The sequence below is a fragment of the Pygocentrus nattereri genome, chromosome 8 (genome assembly GCF_015220715.1).
Source record: "Pygocentrus nattereri isolate fPygNat1 chromosome 8, fPygNat1.pri, whole genome shotgun sequence".
NCBI classification, from domain to species: Eukaryota; Metazoa; Chordata; class Actinopteri; order Characiformes; family Serrasalmidae; genus Pygocentrus; species Pygocentrus nattereri.
In genome coordinates, this window is record NC_051218.1 from 13,894,851 (window position 1) to 13,914,120 (window position 19,270).

Below are 19,270 nucleotides of genomic sequence, written 5' to 3' on the forward strand. Positions count from 1 at the left end.
TATTTTAGATTCTTCAAAGTAGCTCCTCAATGTCTTCGAACTCTCTGAACCAGCATCATAAGTTGCTACCTAGGAATAAATTGCTGCTTTTCCAAAAGGCTTGAAGAAGCTCTACATATAAAATCCAAAATCTATTCAAATCGAGTGTGTCCAAATGTTTGTCTGGTACTGTACATCATCTAGCTGGAAAAACACTTAAAATATGGAGAATGATTTTAACACTACACAACACTCAGTTGGACCTCAAGTTTGTCCTACACAAATTAAATTTGGAATTTGGGCCCCGACCCTTTAAACCTCTAAACATTTCAGTAAAGGAGGTTTTGGGAAAAAACAAAAGGTTTTAGTTGCACTTCATGCATCATACAAAAAGGCTACTTCAAGTTTTTTTTGTCATTGTGCATTGTGAAGTGCGCACTCTATCTGAGTCTAAAAGTGCTTTGAGTGGTGTGCGGGTAGTTCAGGAGGAGAGGTCCCCGGAGCCAAAGAGGAAAAAAAGAGTCCCACCCCCCACCCCTCACCCCCCACCAAAAAAAAAAACCCAGACAGACTGAGCAGACGTGTCAGTTTCTGGCTATTATCAGTGCTCATTAAGCTGCACCTTTTAAAGACTCCAATTACTAACAGCTGTGTAGAGTCTGCTAGGGATGTCATGAAGTGCAACTGCAACAATCCTAGATGATATGCTAGATTACAAATAGAAGAGAAATGTCAGAGAAATATTTCAGAGTCCATTAATCAATCAAATAAATAATTATGATTAAAATTGTGTAATAAAATCTGCAGAAAATATCATATTTAAGTTTCTTCCTTGTACAGGATGTGTTAACATATTTTGATCAACAAAACATCTCATTTGACTGGGAGTGTTTCAATGTTTGCACATGACTGTAGATAAATGTATGATACAGATGTCAGAAAACTCATACTTTTGGTGTAAGGATAAACCTATATAAATTTGACATACTTGCTGAGCTATTCCCTTAATGAGGCCTAATTTTGTTTAGCCGTAGGCTAAATGTAAATGTAAGATTTGTGAAAGAGCAGGCCTGCTTAATTGCCAAGTTCAATCATGCAGAATTAAATAATCGATATATAGTTTGCTTTAACCTGCCTCATACTAGGTAGTTTTAGGTCTGTGGTTTTTCAGTGATTGTGAATGCCGTGAAAGCACCACCGCACAGCTGTGTTTTTTTGTGCAATGTGAAGTGCACACTCTATTTGAGTCTAGAAGTGCTTTGAGTGGCACGTGGGTAGTTCAGGAAGACAGAGGTCCTCTGAGCCGAAGAGGAGGCAGCTTGCTTTCAACCGCATTGGGGCTCCGGGATGCAAGGTCATGATCAAATCAGGAGCATTAGCATGCACATGGACATTTTTTGCTTCCTCAGCGCAGCACTGATAAATAATGAAATCACTTCGGCCTTTCATATTTTTTCATATTTTCTCATAGGTTTCCTTCCATGCATTAGCTCTTCTCTGACTTTCATTAAAAATGCACTGCTTTGCGTACACGCCTTAAATTTGCAAGCATCATGTTAATTTCCAAGAACATGTATTATTAATCATGATCATCTTCACACTGGCCACTTAATTGCTGTGGTGGATTCTTCAGAGAGTTTTGTGGTGTGTGAAGTGCATGCGGCCTCTGATGTATCAGGACTCAGCCCATGGGCTTTGCTCGTTTTCTTTTATTGGTCTGGGCCTGCTGTTTTATTTTCAGTGAGTTGCTGTGTTGGCCTGAGTGTGCTGTGCTGGGGGTAGTGAGCCTTGCGCTAATGGAAGAGGTGCTTTACCCTGGAGGGGAGGACAGAGCGTTTGGGGCGGGGGGCATTCGATCAGACTTTTAAGCTCTTTGACGATTCTGACAGGTAAAAAGGCTGTTTTGGTTTTTGATGTGCCCACATCAAAAAGCAAAACCGCTGGACCACAGAGTAATTGCGGCTAGGCTACAAATTAGCCCGGGGCTAAAGCTAACACCTTACAAGCTGAGACACAGAAAGTGCTGCAAATATTAATTCCTCTAAAACCATTAATTGTACAGCAGTTCAGTAACCTGAAGGTGTCCATGATTAGAGAAATATAACCACCTTACTGTTGAGATCAAAGCAGTGTCTTTGTTGATGATTGGCTGGTGCTGGAATTAAAATCACCTGATTTTTCATATTCTTAATTTAAGGCCCAGAGTAAGGAGAAGCAAACTAAAAACATATAGAACAGGTACACTAAATCCACTTTGAAGGGGAAATAAACATGATTATCACAATTACAGCATCCTATTCTGGCTTCTTGGATCATTTACGGGTATCTGTATCAGATTAGGAATCTTGTTCCCTTTAATAATGTTAGATTGTAGCTGTCAGTTTTCATAAATGTTACAGCAGCTTAACTGACAAGTCACCTTTTCTTCCCTCTGTCTTGTCAGAGGTGGTCTTATTCAAAACGACCCAATTTCCATTTGAATGGTAATTACTCCAGAGGTGTGAGTATAGAAAATAAGAATTAACTGGGGGATAGGTCATTCTAATTCCTGGAGGTTTCCAAGCAATGTACTGCCTGCTTTTTTAACCTGGATATTGATTAGGTCTGTGAGATGATAATTTCCTAAGGCGCAGTGGAGCATCACCACCACTCTGGAGAAACACAAACTGTGCCATGTATCTTGTCACCACATGCGTGGGAGAATTCTTGGATGACCATGTTTAACGATTCTTTTTGAAGCCTTTCTCTAACAATAATACAGACTAGCACTGCCAGGATTTAGAACCCCGAGGCAAATCTCAGAAATACAGAGATGACACTTTTGATATCTCCAGTCTTTTAAACTGAATATTCGATTATGATGTATAAATGTGGACCCTGTGGGAGACATCATATGACTTTATATAGGAGGTTGAGGTTTTAATAAGTAGTACCATGGACATTCTGTATCTTTATTCTTCCTGCCACAAACAGTTGTGGGAATCTTTCTTTTCATAAAGTCTCTTGTGTGGCATCCCCTATGTGTAATTCAAGCTCTAAACATTCTGAGGCCCACAAGGTAAATCTACTTAAGATAGAGCAAGCATGCCCTCAGTACCCGCTTTTGAAAGTATAGAAGGAGAGGCTTCGCCATAACATGGATTGATTTACTGCTTGTGCTATCAAAGGTGCTATAATCTAAATTAAAACATTCTTTGAGATTCACATGACTGATCTAGTCATTCAGAGAATGAAGATGGAAGACACACCTGAAAAATACACTGAGATTTTAAATGATAAGCTTGTCTTGATGTCAATTAATATTTATTTCTCCCAATCTACTTTCTTTTACCCAACGACTGCTGGGATATGTTCCAGCTCCCTCTGCAAAGCAGAAAGATAAGTGGCTTGTGCGTGTACTTTCTTTCAGCCTTAGCAGCTGTTGATTGTGAGCTGTAATACCTGTAATGTTCCCCAGTCAGAAGTGTTAGCGGTCATCACTGTGCCTTCAGCATCAGATGTCTTAATTCGGAGGGACAGATGGAAGTTCTGTTTTTCCTCCTCCATCCGATAAAGGTACTTCAGATAACCATGCCCGTCAAATCTCACAGCGGACTCTAAAATACAGAGAGTGTGAACTGTTAGTGCAATCCAGACTACCTGGGATTAGCAGAAACCGATCAATGCCTTGCAGGTACTTTCTGATGTCACTGCCAAAACAAACTTTTGGCTATTATGTTGAATACATACAAATAACACCTGACCATTACATCAAGAACATAAAATACAGTGAAAACCATCCATATCACTGGTTCATGCAATTTACTCAGACATCAATACATTTATTTGAACACATGTACAACTTTTTATCTGCCCTCTGTTCTTCACATGACGAATCATTGTCTCAACCAGCTATTCGTACTACGTGGTAAACGTCAAAGGGATATTTTTATCTGCTTCTTTATCTGCATGCATCTCCAAAAGCAAATCAAATTGGTTTACAGACATTAGAGAGATGTGTAAAAGCTCTATATAAAGCTGAATTCCTCACACTTTCTTCAGAATAACCAGTATTGTTTTTGTTAGGAGAAAAACACATCTTTATCACTTAAAATATATTTTCAGGCTTTAGATCAAGAAAGAAAAGCTAAGAGTTGGTTTCTTGGCTAATCTCAGTTGTGAAACTTGGTGCAAGGCAGGTGTACTTGAGAGTCTCCACTGATCTATATTGAGTATATGTACTATATATTTTTAGACCACATATTCTCAGAACACTTACATCTTCTCTGACCCAAGAATGTTAGAATTCCTTGTTATCTCTACTGATACCAGAACGGTCATAACAGAGGTGTGGTCAAATGATGTATGATATTGACACTAGCAGCCCTTGGATCTCTGCTAATCTACATTGGAATGTGGCCAGTGTTTAAGAGGCAGGCGCCTACCGTTACAGGAGCAGACACTCTCCCAGTTGTGGCGGGGTGTGATGAAGCTGGCCCTTGCTGTGCTGTAGTGGCTCACTCTCTCCTCGTTCATCAGCACAGAGCTCCTGCAGCTTCGCTCGCGGCAGTCATCGCCCACACAGCCATCCGACCTCACTCTGAAAACGCTCAGGCCCAGGGTGTCCTCAATTTCGCTTAGTGCTACGTCCAGACGCTGAGCACCCACAGGTCGGGCTGAGCCATCCTGAGCCCGGCGCACTAACAGCACCTGCAGGTTGACAGAGTCGGGATCCTGCTGTAGGCTGGCAATGTGTAGCTCCTGCCTGTGGACAGGGATACAAAATTAGTTCCCCCTTTTTTTTTACAGTGTCAATATTTAATTTTTTAACTGACTTTTTAAATTTGATATTGTTAATAGCTTTACTTTGCTTGATATTAAGAATAGACGGCATTTCTGAATTTTTTTCCCCCTGATGAGAAAGGCGGTATTCTATGTGATGTTATCCATGTTGAATGGCCATGCTTTTATTATCTACTAAGTCATGAAAATAAAAACTAACCTAAGAACTGTCTCTAACTGAGGCATTTACAAATGCAACACTATATCAACATACCCCACTTACAGAGGGGGGGGGGGGGTAAGTATTCAGACACTTTTGTTGGTTATATAAATAAATATATACATATGAACAAAAAAGTTAAAAAAAAAAACTGATAGGGAATAAAGTATTCAAACACTATAGTACAACATACATATATGTAAAAGTTAAAAAAATTAAGTCCTATATATTCATGCGTTAAAATAGAAATAAAAACATTCTTGTGGAAACTGAACCACAGGTGACAGGTGTGCCATGCAAAATTTCACTGGGACTCAGGCTAATGATAAGAAAAGTAAGTAAAACGCCAACAGCCACTCAAAAAGTAAAAAGCAGGAGGAACAACAGTTGCACAGAGAACAATAAGCAATGAACTGCACTGTAATCTTCCCTGTTCCTACACCTCACACAAAACTTCTCTACTAAAAAGCATATATGTAAAACATATAAAATTTAGACAAAGCAGAATTATTTTCGGACAGTCTACTTTGGTGAGAGGAAACAACAACAGAACTCTTTGATAACTCAGGTAATAACTCAGCTCAGCTGAAAAAGAAGGTCTGTGAGTATGATCCCAAGAAGACCACACCCACAGTGAGGTAGAAGCATTATGATATGGGGCTGCAAATCTCTGCAAATAGTACTGGTCATTACATATTATCAAAGAAAACACAAATGGAGTGGCATACTGGGAAATTTTAAGGAATAATTTAATCTCAGCCAATAAACTGAATCTGAGGAGAAGATGGACATTTTAACAAGACAACAACCCCAACCACATAGCCAAAATAACTAAAAAAGAAGGTGTGCTTGTATGGCCTAGTCAGTCTTCTGTCTTGAATCCTATTAAATTGTAAGAGACTATCCTTGGAAAATTGTTTTTATGTTCATGATAATGAATTCATCTTTACAAGTGCAAAGTCAAAAGACATTGTGTGTATAAATTGTAAATCTAAAGAGGGTATGTGCCCTGGAACTGTGTTAAATAACAAAAAAATGTCCAGATATTTGTTTACTTACTGTTTCTTACTGTTCTCTTAATTAACTCATTTCTTTTTCTGCTTCATTATCATGAAGCATTTTGGAAAAATACATTTTTCCCATATTGCCCAACTCTACCTGGGGATGTTGAGCTCCGTGCCCAGGCTGCGCTGAAGGCTTTTCCAATGGTCTGCCACAAACTCCTCAGCGGACACCCCAGCCAGCTGCAGGGTGAAACCGTGGTCCAAGGCCTGCTGGGAGGCAGCCCACACATGCACCCGCACACCTGCAAAGACACTGAACTTGCCATCAGACACGCTCACGTTGAGGGAATAAAGGCCGGCCCGCAGTGCCTCTTCTGCCACAATCTTCCCATCCACAGAGTCCACAGAGAACAGTCCTTCATGTGTGGATTCCATCTTGTAAGACAGGATGTCCTGGGGGTCCTGGTCAGAGGCATGAAGCTTGCCTATGACTCGCCTTGGGAAAGTCTCCTCAGTGGTGGTTATGAAGACCTCCAGTGGGGCCACAGTGGGAGGGTACTTGCTCTCCTCAGTGACATTGATTTTGACCACACATATTGATGACAGTGGGGGGTGGCCGCTGTCAGTGACCTGTTAGGGTAACATTCAAACTATAAATTAAATATAGAAAAGTTGATATAAGCTATTATAATAGTGACCAATAATCAATTAAACCATGGCTGTAAAGGTTCTTTTTTCCATCTCCTTTGCAAGTTAATTTCCAACCAGTTGTGAGATTTGAAGAGTAACTTCAAATAAATTGCGTTACGAGTTATGAGACTAAGGTTAGCCACTAATTAACAATGTGCAAATCGCATATCTCTATCATCACACATCTGCCTTAATTTGCACCAATTTGTAAAATAATGTCTAATGTTTTGTTAGTGTACTTTCTGACATTGTTAATTATACGAATGGACAAATACATGGACAAAATTCAGTCATCAGGATTTCTGTTACTGCTGTTTTTAGCTATACAACATAATTTGTTCATTACTTAAAGTGGTTACGTTGAGGTAAAGAGGCAAGACGCAAATAAAAGAAGCCAACTTCACATGCCAAACATACCTTGGCTGACTTACTATATTTAAAAACTGTAAATTAGATTTTGTGCTGAACAACTACTTTAACAAGAGTTAGAGTATAAATCTTTACCTGAATTTTGAGCACATGTTGAGGCTTTCCTCTCTTTGCCAGTGATGAGGAGAGGGACAGAAGACCCCCCTGGTCCACATGAAAGTGTCTGCCTTCGTTCCCTGACACAATGTGGTAAGAAAAGGGAGGGCCATTCTGAGGCGTGTCCCTATCGCTGACCAACAGCTGCAAAATGCTACTGCCCACAGTGTCCCCTTCCTGCCACAGAATAACACAACAGTTAAGAACATGTAGATGCTACAACTTTTCCATCACAAAACCAATGTACAAACATAAGTGGACTTCAATAATCCTCACTGCATAGTGCACACTGCACTCTGGTTAACATGGTGCATGCTCCTATTATAATATACTATTACTTTTCCATGACTGGAGTAAACAGTTGCTCAGATGAAGACCAACAGTGACAAATAAAAAGAATTCTTGAAAGAAAGTAAAAATGATCAGTTTGTTATGTTGCACGTCTGTTTAGCTTTTTCCAGCTCTGTCAGATCAAGAATTTGTCATCAAGATGCCTTCCAAAGCCAAATTCTTCTAGAACAAAAATGAAAACAACTAAAGCTGAAGATCATATTCAAACAATGGGCCTTGAACCACATGCGAGCAGATGGAGATAGAGATTCATATCAATGAGTCTGCATTTGTTGGTCCACATGCTCCACATGCTCCCCAAGCATGGACACCTAGACTGTCCCTATTCCATTCAAGCTGACACAACTGGAGCAGGTTTTTGAAGCAGAGTGCTCAGTTGGCAGAGATAAGCCTAATTGTCACTGACCACCTCCATTGTGCCAAATAGTCTGGCTGCTTGGAAGACACAGACGCCTTGGGTGGAGGCAAATGGGCTGTGAAAAGGATTTCCATGTCAGCAGAGTTGGCCCTATAATTAGAGGAGCTGAATCGGGCTGGGTCCAAAGGGGTAAAAAGCCAGAGAAAATACCACTGTGGACAAAATGGCGCAGGAGCAAAGCTGTATTAGGCATGCCTGACAGGCTTTTGGGGCTGGTGTCTTGTCCCTCCTGCACCTCTGAGCAGTGCTGTGGACCTGTATTAACTCAAAACAAAGATGGGCCCCCTGCTCCTCCTCCCATACCTGCAGAACAAGGCTGTGGGTTGTCTGGGAGAAGACAGGCGGATTGTCGTTGACATCAGTCACTGTAACTGTCACCTGCACAGCTGAAGACAGAGGTGGCTGTCCCTCATCAGCAGCCTGGATGGTTAACGAGTAGTGTGTAATCTGAAATAAGCCAGAGTCAGGATTTAATTAACACAGCTTCCTTGCGTTTCTGCTTTTACACATATGGTACTGTGCGAAAAGTAGGCCTGAGAAATTTATATTTTATGCAGACAACATTTGTTTGCTAACATGAGAATAAATTAAAAAAAAAAAACATTATTTCAACAAATAGTGATTTTATGTCTGTCAGCATGTGAGTTTAACCATTTACAAACCCCTCTTTAAAGCAGCCCAATATTTGTGGCTGCCATCCAATATCGGGTTCAGCTTATCAATACTTCATTAAAGTATTTAGTTCAATCAGGTCATTTGGTGGTTGACTATATGCATGCAACATCTGGGATATATTGAGAAGTCAAACCAAATCTGTGTTCTTCTAATCATCTAACAAGATGTCAACAAGAATATTTTTGAAAAGAGGCAATTCTTGCTCATTTTTACCATATTAAAGGAATTTACCAGGGTTTCTGGTCTAACCTATATCTATATCTGTAACTACATCTTGTAGCATAGAGTTAATTATTCCTTTCCCTGTTTTTAGAAAAGGACAGAAAACTCAGTGACTTGTAACACATTTATAATAGAAGTCATTATGCCATTGCTGAATTCAGATAGTAAAACTTCATGCAGAACACATTTTTATAAACACTTTTATTAATTAAGCTTGAGGAAAGATTAGTTTTCCAGAAGAAAGAGTCTGTGGTCATACATTATCAGCATGTGGTAAGGATGGAATCTTTACAGGCCTCTGCAGGTCTTTAAATCTGTGTTAGAATGTAATGGTTGTACTTTCGGATTTGTGTTATGTAGATATGTATTTAAAATGTTTACTGAAAGAAAATACAGCATATACAGAATTGTTTCCATTATAAGTATAGTAAACTTTAAGACAAAAGGTTTTCAGTTCTTTCATAAGAGAAACACATCAAAATTATCGTCTGATGTCATCGAGGTACTGATGGTATTATAAGTATCCTGCAGTAATAGATTACAATGAAAAATGCAGGAATTTTGTTTTTATGTATATGCACTTATTCTTATATTATGCAGCAAAATTACCCAGATAAACAAGTTTCAAAGATATCTTGGCTAGCTCAAGCCCAATTACATAAGCAAGCTTTAATATTCAAATTATTGTTCTCTGATGAACAAACTATTCTCTTCTGATGATTAAGACAAACAAAACCAAAGGAAACAGGTCCATGCTCATTGTGGGAGGACAGGAACGGCCTGTATTTCTATTCTGGCTTTTCACTCTTCTACAGTGGATGTGCCTACCTCTTCCCTGTCCAGTGCAGAGCGCACTTTGATGTGACCAGTGCGAGGATCGATGCTGAACTGCTGCTGTGGGTCGCCACTCACGATGGAGTAGTGGATGAGGTTGTTTGGAGGCCCATCAAGGTCGACAGCTGTCACCTGTCAGAGAGAAAGAGAGAGAGAGAGACAGAGAAAAAAGAGAGGAGGGCAAAGAGGGATAGAAAGGAAAACAGAAGGGCAGAGAGGTAGAGGGAAAGAAAAGGAGAGAGGGAGGGAGAGAGAGAAAGAGAAAGAGAGAGAAAGAGAGAGAGAGAAGGAGAGGAGAGTGGGCGGCAGAGAGCGAGAAGGGTGAGAGACAGAGAGGAGAACAGAAGGGCAGAGAAGGAGGTAGAGAGAGAGGGAGAAAAGAGAAGGTGAGGATGAGGAGAGAGAAGGGTGAGGGGTGGGGGGAGAGAAGGGCAGAGAGAGACAAGAATGAGGAAAACTTACTATGGCTGAGTAAAGCTGTGTGAACCTCTCTTGGATCGCTGTGTGTGCTTAGGATGGAACAGCTTACAGTATCACACTAACACAACAGTCTGACTCATACAACCACACAGTATCATTTAGTGTGTGTCCAGCCTTTAGGTCTTCCATTTTCCAAACAATCGCAATTACAAATTTAGACTCATGAGTTCATAAAAAATTGCTCCAAATCTCAAATGTCTGGTTTTGATGTTCTAGTGTATTTTTTAGTACATATATTCTCGAATCTCTTGAAGATGAAAGCTTTAGATACTGTTTATCTGATGGTGATGGCTTGCTGGTCTACCAGGTCTTCCACATTATTAGGACACTCGATGTCTCAATCTTTTTTTGTTTTGAAGATTTGAATGGCAGTTTTAGAAACTCCTGTTACTTTCCCTTGACTTTCTCCTTCCCTATGCAAGTATATTATCTTATATCTTATTTCTGAGAAGATATCTCTTTAGCCATTTTTGCTGCACAAAAGAAAGAAATTTGCTGAGCAGCTAAGGAGAATTTGGGTAGTTGCTTCCGTGAATGTTAGTGTCTATTTGAAGGGGAACACAATGTCAGTGATTCCTTTGGGAAATTTCTGTTGAGAGGACACATCCGTAACTGGTTGGTTTTAATATTTGAAAGATCAAAGAGTTAATGTGGCAGTATATGCACAAAATAAATATAGATTTGAAATGTTCCTTTGTGTGAAGCTTTTGTGTAATTTTCTGTTCAATACCTACTTTTTTAAAATTCCTACTTTTTTTTCTAACACTGTAAAATGACTTCATACACAAGCTATATTAGCCTCGCAACTCCATTACAGAATTGTGTGAATTTTTCTTATCAGATCATGTACAACACTATGCTTCAAAAAACACTCAAAATTGATTCAGCAAAAATGAATGACAAATATTAGAGTTGAGGTGAACATCAGCCTTTAAGGAATGCTTGACTGGCTGAGCATGTCTGGGTGAATCTGTCACAGTACATAGGCGTGTGATAGCAGGCCAGGTTGGGGCAGGAAGTGGCCAGCCCTGGCTTCATTTGATAGCACTATCATTGAAGTGGCAGTGACAGGTGAGGGAGGCAGTCAGTGATACCTGCATCACTATGTCTCCAGGAGAGATATCCTCTGTGATTTCGGAGCTGTAGTCTCTACGGCTAAAGACGGGTGGGTTGTCGTTGATGTCAGTGATGTTGATAATAACCATGGCGATGTCAGCCAGCGACGCCTTCCCTCGCGCACCCTCCACTGACAGGTAATACTCACGGCACAGCTCAAAGTCCAGAGCAGCGCTCACCCACAGCACACCTGCAGCACAGAGAGACAATATCACCGTCACTCCTGAGAGCTGTGCTCTCCACAGAAAATGTCCTGGAGGAAAGACAATGTCACATTTGCCTGAGCTAAAGAACAAAGCCCAGAAATCCATTCGATGGCTCTCTGGGATGAAAGCCACTGTGTGATATAGCTCTGTAAATGCAAAGCTACCGTTGCGAATGTTCTTGGCAGAATGATCACGGTGGGGGAAAAGGGCAGTGGGCCGAGTCAAATCAAAGCATACTTCTACCTTGAAAAAGCACAGTTAGCAATTCACTGGCGATGGCATCCAATTAGAGAGCATTCTAAGTTTGAGAAAGATCTAAGGAAGGAAACCTATGACTGAGCTTGGCTTTCATACAAGCGTGAAATGATGCAAGATCCAGTTTTCGGGCCTGTGGTCCGGGAGTTTCTTTCTGGGCAAGTCTGCACTACTGTTTACTGATTAAGCGACAACTCTTCAAAGCAAAAAATGACTCAATAAGTATCTATGAACTTCAAAAGAAACAGTGCAAAGTGTGTTAAAATGAGCACAGAAGAATCGTAATTTACTCAAATTGTTTTTCACTAATAACTCTAGTACTTCATCGTTCATTTTCAGGGGCTAAATTAAAAGTAGGCCACTTATTTAAGAGCTGCTTGTTTCCTTTTCAGACTAAAAGAAAGTCAATCACTTTCAAACAAAAATTAAATAAAATGAAATTAACAAACAAATGGTATGTTAACAATTAACAGAATATATTATCTCCTTTCTGGTCAGCAGTAGGTCTATATTTCAATATGTGCTTTCAATATAAATTTCTCTGGCAGTAGTACACAATCCTGGTGCTAAAGCCACTCTGTCCAACACATTTTAGTACAAACCAAATTCCAAAAAGTTGTAACAGTAGATAAAAAGCTATTTTTTACTTTAGAACTTCACTGCATTTTCTAAGTGCATGCTCATTCTGAAATTGATGCCTGCAACATCTTCCAAAAAGGACTAGTACTTCATGAGCAAGGAAGGGTCAAGACTTGCCACTTAAATAACGTTCCTCGGTGAACAATTACAAGGATTTTAGGTATTCCCTCTACAATGCATAACATTAAACCATTCAGGGAATATGGTTTAAAGGACGGGCTGAAAACCACAAATTAATGCCCTCAGATGGTACTTCACTAAAAAGCAGCACGTTTTCGTGATGGATATCATCGCATGGGCTCAGAATCACATTGGAAAACCACTGTCAGTGAACATCGGCTTTCACTGTATCCATAAGCAAATTATAACTGCACTAAGCACAGTGGAAGCCACATGTCAACAGTGACCAGAAATGCTGCATATGTATGGTTTCAATATAATGGATGCATAATCAGAGAGTGTGGGTGTTTGACTTGCCTGCCTGCAGCCCAAAACTGCCCCCCATGAAAATGTTTTGCAGTTTTAAGCTAAAAAACACAACAATAAAGTCCTTGTACAATTGCACAGCTAAAGACTTACATAACACAAGAATGACAAAAAAAAAATCAATTTCAAATCTGTATCTATTTATGTCTTCATTCCACACATGATTATTAAGTGTTGTTAAAAGGAGAGGTGATGTAACACAAACATGCTCCTGTCCCAACTTTTTTGGAACATGTTGCAGGAATCAAATTTGGAATGAGTGTTAATTTTACAAAAAGCAATAGACTTCATACATAAAACATGAAACATTGTGTTTTTGTGCTGTTGTAATACAGGTAAAATGGGGAAGAAGCACTCCACAGACATTACAGAGAAACACTAGCATAAGGTGTATAACTGAACAGTCAAGATTTTAGTTCCGTACAGACACAAATATTCATTAGGTATCATCCTCTCCACTTCTCTGCAGAAGATTGTGAACACAAAAGAACAGGTTGAGTTTACTAGGCCTCCTGCCATTCTACTTGCACACTTCATTAAAATAAGACTAGATGGCACAAAACACACACAACTAACTGCATTACTGCTTGTTGCTAGAATCCAGGTTTCAACAAGTGCAAAATTGCTCTCCGCAATCTCTCTTTTTATTGATTTTAAAGATCAAGGGCTCTGCTGTGTCACTTAATGGCTTTTCCCAGAGCTCAGCTGCCATGTTATTAACAGGACTCTGTCTGTCCTCTACCTCCCCTCTGTCAATAAAGGTGTGTTTGCTTCTGTGTTTGTATACATGGCTTGTTTTCTATGCAAGAGTGGACAGAGGCGCTTGCACACAAGCCTCTGAGAATAAAAAGTCTTGGTCAATGTCACTGCACTTTTCTATGATCACGATGGTGAAAAAGCATTGAATTCCTGGAACACGTTGTTAAGTAGTGAGAACTGGGTGTTATGGCAACAAATGGCTCATCATTCATGAAAAATGACAGATCCTTGCAGAGTGTAATAGACATGCCATCAGTGCCACACAATGATAGAAAGTTTCAGTGCATTCTCACATTTCTGCATTTCAGGGACCACGCTATTGCTGAAATAGACATGCCGTCAGTGCCACACAATGATAGAAAGTTTCAGTGCATTCTCACATTTCTGCATTTCAGGGACCACGCTATTACTGAAATTGCCCTTGCCTCGTCTCTACACGCATTATGTGGAACCTTACAAAAGGTAACAGCAGAGATAAAATGTGAAACTGTGACATCTACTGGAAGATGCCAGCACAGAATATTACATGGATTTTAACACAGCAGTTAAAAGCTGACTGTAGTTTTAGTCTAGCGGTCCTCACTTTTTGTTACTCTTTATGTTATAGAATTTGCAATCCACAAAAAACTGGATCTGCAAGAAAGCACTGCTGAAGCTGCATTAAACCTTTTGAACTTGGATATTCTACTCCTTAGTGTTTCACATGAACTGAAAATGGAAAAGAAAATCCAACTAAACGGTTGTCAAAAAGATGTTTCCAGCTTGTTTTGTCCCAAACATAATGCAAACCCTGCGTACTAGAGCTGAGGCTGCGTTTAGGCATATAACCAACCATTCTGTGGGCTGATAGCTTTTGGAACGCAAATTACATCTAAATAACCAATTGATTTCTTCAGCAGAATGCCTGGTAGTCGGCAGGGTTTGCAATTGTGAACTGTTAGACAAACAATGAATAAAGAAGTTGGCTCAGTCCAGAAAGAAAAGCGCTGTGGGCTGAAGGCTCAGAGGAGCGGAGATAAGAAAACAGAGATGGGGGGGCCCTAAGCAGTAGTGAACAGAAGAGAAGAAACAAATAAGAGGTTTTGTGGTTCAAGAGCAAGTTAGTACAGGCTCTCCAGCTCTGCCCTTACTAATCCTCAAGTAAAAAGCTTACCAGGCTCTCTAGGTGCAGGGTGCAGTGTAATCTACTCAAGACAACAGCAAGAGACAAAGACTCTTCATAGTCCTGTAAGTCCATTGTCTGTTATTTGTGAAATCGTATCTTGTTTGTTGTCAAGATTGCAACATCTTGCACAAGAGTCACCATTCAAATATAGCCTCGACAACGTTTCATTGCAACTCATGCATTAATATTTACCTGCACAACACACTGCAAGTTACTCGGTTATTGTGATAAATTATAGTCTCACCATCTTAATATGAGTTATAGCTTAATTAAAAGCATGCGGCTAAATAAAAATGCATTCAACTAAATGAATGCATTTGAAAAGTGAAAACATTCTAATGAAAAGTAATGAAATTACTATGGTTATGCATTAGTTTGCCAATTGTGTTTCTCCACGTTGCTAATTAATAAAACAAATGCCATACTGGTGATTATTGAATTAAATCGCAAAATCCACAGGGACAAAAACAGCAATGCCCACTGGTCCCAATGTATTATGTATTTCTAATATGGGACAGACTTAAAATGCATTGTAATAAAGTTGGTCAGGGCAACATTTATCATAATCAAATAATTTATCATGCTAACGCTGGTTAACGCCATGGGGATGGTATGCTACATATTAAAGACATAAAAGGCAGCCTCACCGGTCTCTGGATTAATTTGGAACCTTCCATCCTCGTTGCCAGAGATGATGGAGTATCGGACAGGCTCATTGCCAGTGCCATCTCTGGTGAGTGCGGACACGCTGAGTACTTCTGTCCCTATTGCTGAGGATTCTGGGAGCTGGGCTGTGTACTCAGAGCTCAGGAACACAGGCTGGTAGTCACTCAGGTCAACAACATGCACGGTGACTGTAGTTGTGGAAGAGTGATGATGAGGCAGGCCTCTGTCTGTGGCTTTGACTCGCAGCTCAAAGGTGGACTGAGCCAGCTCATCAGCCAGAGAACGCTCCAGACGTAGGATGCCTGAAATCTCGTCCAGAGAGAAGAAGCCGCTATATGCTCCCTGGAGGGAGTATCTCACTTCTGAGTTTATGCCTGTAAAAGAGGATGAGAGGACACCAACCTCAAACAGTGAATAACAATCATCTTAGTATGTCAATAAAATTCAGCAATTAATAAAATTTCAAGCATGCAGTCATTAGATTTGAAATTAACTAAGATTTATTGTTAATCCTACATTAAATACGTACATTCATGTCCACAAGTATTCAGACAGTGACAAGTTTTTTTGTAATTTTGATCTGTACACCAGCATTGGTAAGCTCAGCAATACCAAAAGGACATTCTAGAGAAGGTTGGCATACCATTGTGAAAGTCTACAATCAAGAGACACCTTCATGAATGTTAATACAGAGGGTTTAACCCCAAAATACTAACTACTGGTAACACTCTAAGAACACAAATTCCATCTAAAAAAGCCTGCCCAGTTCTGGAGCAAGATTCTTTGGACAGATGAAAGATTAACATGTACCAGAATGATGGGAACAGTATGGAGAAGGAAGAAAGGGCCTATGATCCGAGGCATACCACATCTTCTGTCAAACATGGTGCAGGCAATGTTATGGCATGGACATGTATAGCGCTCAATGGAACTGATTCACTGGTGTTTATTGATGATGTGCCAGCTGACAGAAGTAGCAGGATGTATACATCTATACGTCACAGCACAGATGGATAATGATCCCAAACACACATTGAAAGCAACCCAAGAGGTTCTTTAGTGAAAGAAATGGAATGTTCCTAAATGGCCAAGTCAGTCACCTGACCTCATCTATTGGAGCATGTAATTCACCTACTGAAGACAAAAGTGACAGCAGAAAGACCCACAAACAAGCAGCAACTAAAGGCAGCCTCGGTAAAGGCACAGCAAGGCATCTCAAGCGAGGCAAATCAGCATTGGCTGATGTCCATGGTTCCAGTCACTGCTTGCCAAAGAATTGCATCCAAGTATTAAAAATAATTGTTGTATTTACAATTATGTTAATTTGTTCAATTACTTTTAAGCCTGTGAAAATGGAGGGACTACGTAAAAATGGCTGTAATTCCTAAATTGTTAGGGCAATACTTTTGTCAAACCTCGTAAATTAAAGCTGAAAATCTACACTTTAATCATATCTTGACTGCTTTAATTCAAGTCCATTGTGGTGGTGTATAGAGGGAAAATTACAAAAATTGTTTCACATTGTGTTAAAATACTTATGGACCTAAAACACATAAATACACCTACGTTTGTAAAGGAATCACTGACTGGTACAACATAACAAGCCAATCTAAACAAGCTATTTCTGGTTCCTTGTTTTGTAACCAGAACTGTCAGAAGAAGTGAGTAAAAAACTGAAAGTGTTTCATAGGTACTGATGCAAAATGGGGTCAAAGTAGTTCACTGCCGAGCAGATACCTTGGGCCAGTGAAGCAGAAATCATCTAAGCAAGTCACTAAACTTCAGAAATGGACAGAATTTCAGGCTTGTTGCTATTAGACTGGTAAGTTACCTAAAGCATTAAAACTAGAAATTCAAACATTAACTTAATTACAGTGATGCAGGTGTAGTTTTATAATGATCAAAGTAGTACAGGCTTTTTCTGGTCCCTGGTTTTATTACTAGTCAGAACTGTCAGAAGGAATAAGTAAAAAAAAACAGTATTTTACTGCTAATAGTGTTTTCATGGCTGCAAACACATATCTGAGCAGAAGCCTTTGGCCAGGAGCTACAGAGGATCCTGTACATGTTCCCACACATCACCAGGTGTGGTCTGGCACTCCCTAAAAGTGTCTTTCTATACTGCGCTCAATTCCAGATCAAACATTACACACCTTCACTCTCACTCCATACTGTTCTGGCTCGGGGAAAGAAATGGGATCCTTTCACGAAAAAGTATTTACCAAGTGTACATTATCCAAGATCTTTTTGCTCAGTATTACTGATACCAATAAACACTATTTTGGACATTAAAGACATCACAACACGTTTCACAACATGTAGCACAACACGTGCTACTATATTATGGTCACGTATTTAAGAATTGGCATACCTGTGTCTGGGTCTTTGGCATAGATGACTGCTATAGGTGTTCTAACGGTGGTGTTGTCAAACACAGTAACCTCATAGTGGTTGGTGGAGAACTGTGGTGCATTGTCATTCATATCCTGTATCATAAGCATAATGTCCGCCTGACACGAGCGTCCACCACCGTCAGTTGCCTTGACAACCAGGTCGTATTCGGCTTCCTTCTCCCGGTCCAAGACGGAGAGGGTGAACAGCTCCCCTGTTTACAACACAAGCTTGTTTGTGTTATAACTTGTTGTGAAATGTTAGTCATAGACCAGGAAACATGAAGAACATTTCAAATATCATGTTAAGACAGGTTACTTAATACAAATGCTGAGGTGACTCCCTCCAGCACAAAAAAAATATTTCTGTAGCATTCGTAGTTTGTGAGTGAATTTTTCAAAAGGTCATAAAAAGGAAAGATGCATTTTGAAATTTTTGCAATCTTCTTTATGCAGCCTAGTTCACAATTCTATACCTGAATGCAATTCACAGTTCTCCATGCACTGAAATGCATTTAAGATAATTCCAAACAATTCTCATCTTGGTAACCTGATATAGCATGCTGTTAGATTATGGGCTTAGATAGGATGCACTTGAAACCATCAGGACAGATAAAACACAAACCAAACAATAACGATTGATGAGAAGGATAAACATAAGATTTTTAAGCTTTTAAGATGCTTTTAAGATGTTGTGGATGATGTGCTTCAAAAGTAAGAAAAGAAATACCTGATCTCTAACAATATAAAAAAATACCCAACACGAGCAAGAGAAGTCCAAGGAAGCATGAAAAAATCAGTTTTACCAGTTTTGGGGTCAAGATGAAACTTGTCTGCATTTGGACCATGAAGAGTGAAAGAGACTTGTCCGTTGGTGCCAATGTCTGGGTCGGAGGCAGACACCTTCAGAATGAACCGTCCTGATGCAGAATTCTCCATGACTGCTTCAGTGTACAGCAACTAAAAAATGAAGTGTAGGAATTGCCAAAAGCATATTTTTGCATTTAAATATCTTCAGCTCTTAAAAGCACAAATACTAATTAATTTTATGCCTTAACTGAACAGATAAACTCAATGTTTAATCTCAGCATTGACTATTCAGCTTTTTTTTTTTTTTTTTTGAATAACTTACTTGCTCACACAACGGACTGTTGTCATTGATGTCAAGAACATGGACCTCCACTGTGGCAGCTGTTTGAAATTTTCCATCTGTGGCTAAAATCTTGAGTACGTGTTTGTCTTTGACTTCCCTGTCAAGTGAACCTTTGGCAGTAATTCTCCACTCTTCTCCCACTGCGATGACCGAGAATTGGCCTAGTGGGTCACCATCTTTCAAGAAGGTCAAGATAAGACAGCAACATTAAAAATATTAACTGGGCATTTAAAACCACTATAAGCTTCCAGGGGTCAAGCACACCACCATTAGAAC

General features: G+C 39.8%; 1 protein-coding gene across 1 annotated transcript in view; it reads right to left on the reverse strand.

Moving 5' to 3' along the window:
- The window catches only part of fat2 (FAT atypical cadherin 2), a 51,162-nt gene that overhangs the window by 8,669 nt on the left and 23,223 nt on the right, over window positions 1-19,270 (reverse strand). Inside the window, exons 11-21 of the mRNA XM_017690040.2 lie at window positions 18,974-19,170; window positions 18,648-18,801; window positions 17,823-18,056; window positions 15,433-15,825; window positions 11,254-11,465; window positions 9,674-9,811; window positions 8,252-8,395; window positions 7,159-7,356; window positions 6,119-6,594; window positions 4,404-4,723; window positions 3,421-3,575 (exon numbers count right to left, since the gene is read on the reverse strand). Of these exons, the coding sequence (XP_017545529.1) occupies window positions 3,421-3,575; window positions 4,404-4,723; window positions 6,119-6,594; window positions 7,159-7,356; window positions 8,252-8,395; window positions 9,674-9,811; window positions 11,254-11,465; window positions 15,433-15,825; window positions 17,823-18,056; window positions 18,648-18,801; window positions 18,974-19,170 (2,621 nt within the window). The remainder of the gene's footprint in view (window positions 1-3,420; window positions 3,576-4,403; window positions 4,724-6,118; window positions 6,595-7,158; window positions 7,357-8,251; window positions 8,396-9,673; window positions 9,812-11,253; window positions 11,466-15,432; window positions 15,826-17,822; window positions 18,057-18,647; window positions 18,802-18,973; window positions 19,171-19,270) is intronic.